Source organism: Trypanosoma grayi, assembly GCF_000691245.1.
Source record: "Trypanosoma grayi strain ANR4 Tgr_1123_V1, whole genome shotgun sequence".
Lineage (NCBI taxonomy): Eukaryota > Euglenozoa > Kinetoplastea > Trypanosomatida > Trypanosomatidae > Trypanosoma > Trypanosoma grayi.
In genome coordinates, this window is record NW_008826742.1 from 1 (window position 1) to 5,059 (window position 5,059).

The following is a 5,059-nucleotide window of genomic DNA, read 5'->3' on the forward strand; positions in this document are numbered from 1 at the left end:
TCTTACAAAGGGGTGGGGAGGGGGGCAAACGCCAGCGCAAGCGAAAGCAAAAAATCCACCTTATTCACGCACGCCTTTCCTCCTTGCCTTGCCTATGAAACTCAACAGGGGATAATACATTTATTTACTCCTCACATCTCTTTCAGTCACCCCATCCCTTTCCCCCTTTACGCAATTATTTATTCACTCAGTGTTCATCACTTCTGTGCTCTACAACTGCTCGCATTCTCACACTGTAGCATATGCTTTCTTACCACAGCGTCTCCAGCACCCATAGCTGAGCGCTTCGCTCACGACACGAACGACACACGACGATGCCGTCGCTTCTGGAACTGCGGAGGGGTGCTTCCACTGTAGACGGTGACGGGCTCACTAGCAATAGAGCTCTCAGTTAGACGTCTGCTAAGAGGAACACCGCCTGCCACCACGACGGCGTCAGACATGCTCTCCTCCAGCGCCACCGAGTTCTCTGCGCTTGTGGAGGTGAGGTCAAGCACCTTTAGCGTCGGCATTGACAGAATGCCGCCCAGACCCATCAGCGTGAGGCGTGTCCAGCCAAGCCACAGCTTACGCAGCCTCGATGACATGGCAAGAGAGCGCACATCTGCAATGCGGGACGCGTGGCTAAGATCAAGTTCCTCCAGTGTGGGGATCTTCTCCAGGCCGATAACACCTTTGTCCTCTAGCGAGCCACAACGCGCGAGTACTAACCGCCGCAGTGACCGCGACGCCGCGAGGAATGACACGGTGTGAACACCACTTCCCGAGATGTCGAGGACCTCCAGCTGTGGCATGCTTTCTATACCCTCCAAAGTGGGCGTTTTCACCCAACAGGGCAGCGCATCCACCGGGCCAGTCACATCTCGCCGCTCTCCCCACCGCCAGATGAGCTGCTTCAATCGGCATACAGGGCGGAACAACATTTTGATATCCTCAACTATGGTATCACTGACGTCAAGGACCTCCAACGCTGGGAGGACGTGCAGGTTGGCAATACGAAATCCACGCACGTTGCGGTTTGACCGCACGAACAGTTTCCGCAGCACCTGACAGCCGGTAGAGAGAAACTGCAATGAGAGAACACTTGTTTGCGAGATGTCTAAGGTATGGAGTGAGGGAAGCTTCTCAATCCCACGCATCCCCTCCACAGTAACGAGCGATTCCACGAGGTACAACTCCCGAAGATTTGGGAGCGCCGACAACATACGAAGGTCGTACACGTCTGTAAAGGAGAGGTCAAGGAAGGCGAGATTTAGCACGCGAGAGAGGTCAGTGATGGTTGTGAGTATGCCATTCGAAAGTGTGGAGGCCTGGCAGTCCTGCTCGCAGGATTCTTGGGCACTGGGGTCCGAAGCGTTGGTGATGACGAGCGTCTGCAGCGACCGCATCTGATGAATACCCTTAATGCCTTCAGTATCAACATGCGTGCGGCGCAGCATCAATGACTTGATTGACTTGCTGGCGAATAGTGACCGCACGCTGCGGATCGTGCTGAACGAAAGATCCAGATGCTCCAGCGTTGGGATGTTCACCAACCCACGGAAGCCAGCTTCTGGGTCATCATCCGTTGAGGATCCATCGCCGCCGCCGCCACCGAAGAGGTTTTCTAACTTCGCCTGCTCCTCGTCCTCTTCGCCACAGGTCTCCAAGCGGGCCTCATCACTGCGCTTAAAGCGCCGCTCCGCTCTTATGTCACGGCAATTCCGGAGTGCTAGCCACTGCGCTGTCAGAGTTTGCAGCGATTGACTTGCACCCAACACCGATAGATCTGTCACCTTGGTTGTGCTCAGGTCAAGTTCCTTTAGGCTCGGCATCATTTCTACTCCACGCAGACCGACATCCCCCACGTTGCACGAATACAAGTGCAATTCCTCTAGTGATTGCGATTTGGATATTTCCTCCAGTGACCGTACCTTGGTGCGGCTGATGTTGAATGCCTTGAGCGTCGGTATCATCTTCAGATCACGAATGCCTTCAGTCGTCACGGGCGTCGCCGTAAGAAGCAGCTCAACCAAAGAGTGACTTTTCGCAAGCGGGTTCACATCTGTCACGAGTGTCATACTCAAGTCGAGTCGCCGCAGGCGCGTCATCTTCTCGATCCCCACCAGTCCGTCATCTCCTACTGCAGTGCACTGTGCATCGATTTCGCGTATGTTTGACATAAGGCCATTGCGGCGCTGGACAAGCGGCTGCAGAGATCCCAGCCGACGCATGTGCGACACACAAACGACATGCAACGTGGGAATCTCCGAGAGTCCGCGCAGTCCCTCGCTATCGGTTGTGCAGCCCTTCAGGTTAAGGACACGCAGCGTTCGCGACACTGATAGAGCAGCACCGATATATCTGAATGTGGACATGGAGAGATCCACTTCGACCCGTTGAGCGTATTGCGCCAGCGCAATGGCCTCGGGATCATCATCTGTTGTGATTACGCTTCCAACGGAAGTCAGCTGATCCGAACGCCAAGCAGGGGAGACTGCCTTCGACGACCTATCCGCAGAGCTTGGGGACACGCCCATGGTTGATGCTCCATTTACCAACTTGATCCCTGAGGCAAGTGACGACACCGACAACTCAGGGCGCACTACTACAGTTGGTGGTGCCGGTGGCTGTGGCAGTGTCCTCTCATTCTTTTGTCCATTTTCACTTACTACAACCCTTTGAGGGGGCACAAACCTTGTTTTCTCGTTTATAGAAGCCTCATGTGCCACACTATTGTTCAACCGTGTCGAGGAAGAATCTAATGACAAACGTCCACTTTTCAGCTGCTGCGGCTGCTTTTTGCCACTACTATCAATTTTCGCAGAGTTATCTACAGCTTCGAGGGTAGCGCTTAGTACCCTCACCACCCCAGTGTTTTCGCCGGCCACCGTAGATGCCACTATGTGTTTGTCCCGCCTCTGCGTCACTGCAGGCGGGGGCCCTGCAGGGCTGCCACTGCCGCCACTGCTGCTGCGGTTTTGGGGCGAGCAAACAGAGGGGCTAGAGGTTTTCACAATTGTACCGTTGAGTACAATTGGCTTTGGCACCGTTCTTATTGTCTTAGTTGAGGGGGTAGCTGACGTGTGAGCGTTTTCTGACAAGACTCCACTTGTACGGTGTCCCACGTTTTTCGCACTTGGCGCAGTAGGAGGAGCAGGAGAAACAGGAGAAGCAGCAGCAGCAGCAGCAGCAGGGTTAGTCGTATTACCGTTGCGGGCCTGTATGACGACTTGTCCCTTCAATCTATCCGTCGGCACAACACCTGCAACGCTGTTGTTTGTACTGTTGCTAGGCACTGTTCGCGTGCCATTTGATGGGGTTGACGCTTTTGGCTCTACTGCGACCTTCGCAGCGCCCATAGGCGTCTCAGGTAGCGAAGTGCTTTGACCTGATTTGTCTATGCTCGGCGAGAAAGTGCTCGATAACTTCCTCGATACTACCACAGTGGAGGACTCGATAGATTCATTTCCATTCCTGTTGGAGCTGGCAGAAGTTTTAACTGTCTTTTTGGCATCCATGGATGATGGAGTCGATGCATTTGCCTTCACGGCAGCATTTGCTGAAGGTGGTGCCACTGCATTCATACGCAGCAATTGCACGCTCTTCATCAAGGCAAGGGACTGTTGGGATGTTGGCGGGCTGACAGGCGGTGTCGCCGTATTCTTAGTTGTACTAGTGGCCACCACTGCTTTTTTTTGGCTCTTCTGCTGTGGCCTCGGGTGTGTTGCTCGTGTCGCGCACCCCTGAGCGTCTTCATTGAAGAATGCGGGCGCAGACACGAGGTGTAGACTTCTATGTGGCGCTAGATCTGTCAAAGACAACGTCTTATTTCCCACTGAACCAAAGCTGTTCGAACGACGAAGAGGCTGATCTGCTCGGTAACTTTCATTTCCACGGGAATCATCCCCCATATTCTGCGCCTGGAGGGAAGCCTTTGGGCTCTTGGAAGAGGGCGGCAATGGCGTCGTTTTGCTTCTGGCTGGACTGCAGTCCCACTGCTTCGGCCACGATGCATCGTCATCGTTAGCAAACAGCTTTCCTGAATCCAGGCGCAGCAGCAGTGCCTTGTTGTCCGTTCCACTCACGGCACGCGTGGATGAAGCAGTGCTCCGCGATGGGTTCATCAAGAGCGCCTCTGTGTCCTGTGCCGCCGTGCTCGCCCGCCGCCCAGGCAGACCCTCAACCTCCGCCGGTGTATGCTGCGGCGCAGCGGGCGCCGGTCGCTCAGAACTCAGCACACGCGCCGGTAGCGGCGGCAGCAACTCCGTCGGGGCCTCGACTGAGTGAGTGCGCGTCTTCATGGGTCCTACGTACAGCTTTGGCTCTTCTTTTCTCTTGGACTGCGAGGATGAATTCGGCGAGGACGGTTGCTGTGTACGGAAGCCCAAAACCATCTGCGGAATCCCTTCGGCGTTGAGAGCCGCTGCAGAAGTTCCTGTGCGTGCCGTCTCTTGTTTTCCCCCCGCCATCTTTGTGTGTGCGCGAAAGCCAATTTGGATCCCGTAAGACGGCTTCACACGCCCGGTATTTCCCTCTTTTTTATTTTTGTCTNTTTGTGTGTGCGCGAAAGCCAATTTGGATCCCGTAAGACGGCTTCACACGCCCGGTATTTCCCTCTTTTTTATTTTTGTCTCCGACAGTGATGGCTGATGATGGCAATGAGAATGTATGGTCACCCGTCCGTTATTCCTGTTCCCTTTTTTGTTTTCGCTTTCTCTCCTTTGTGTGCCTTGTTTTTTTTTTCCTTCCCGCCCCCCTGCTTCCTTCAGCTGAAATGTTTTGCCCTTTTTCTTCTTGTTGATGCTTCTGTTTTTTCTTTTTTTCTTGCTTCCGACGTTAACGTTGGCGGCTGCGACGGCGGAGACGAACTACAACCCGCCGCCCCTCCGACACCTCCCCCGTCCACCCCGCTCAGCAGTTGGCGCCACTGAGGCGTTGAGCAGGTCCGCACCACAGAGAAATGGCAAGCGAGAAAGAGAGATAGAGAGGGTGAGAAGGGAAGGAGCGAGAGAGGTTGTGGTGGCGTCAGTGGATCGAGTGAGCGGCAGAGAAACAAATGAAACCAATATATATATAT

At 54.4% G+C, this 5,059-nt stretch overlaps 1 protein-coding gene across 1 annotated transcript; it reads right to left on the reverse strand.

The window, feature by feature from the left end:
- Positions 1-290: 290 nt before the first annotated feature.
- DQ04_11231000 (hypothetical protein) lies at positions 291-4,376 on the reverse strand (the record flags this gene model as incomplete). Its single annotated transcript, XM_009316477.1, has 1 exon — positions 291-4,376. The coding sequence occupies one exon, from the start codon at positions 4,374-4,376 to the stop codon at positions 291-293; it is 4,086 nt and encodes a 1,361-aa protein (XP_009314752.1).
- Between the last annotated feature and the right edge of the window lie 683 nt (positions 4,377-5,059).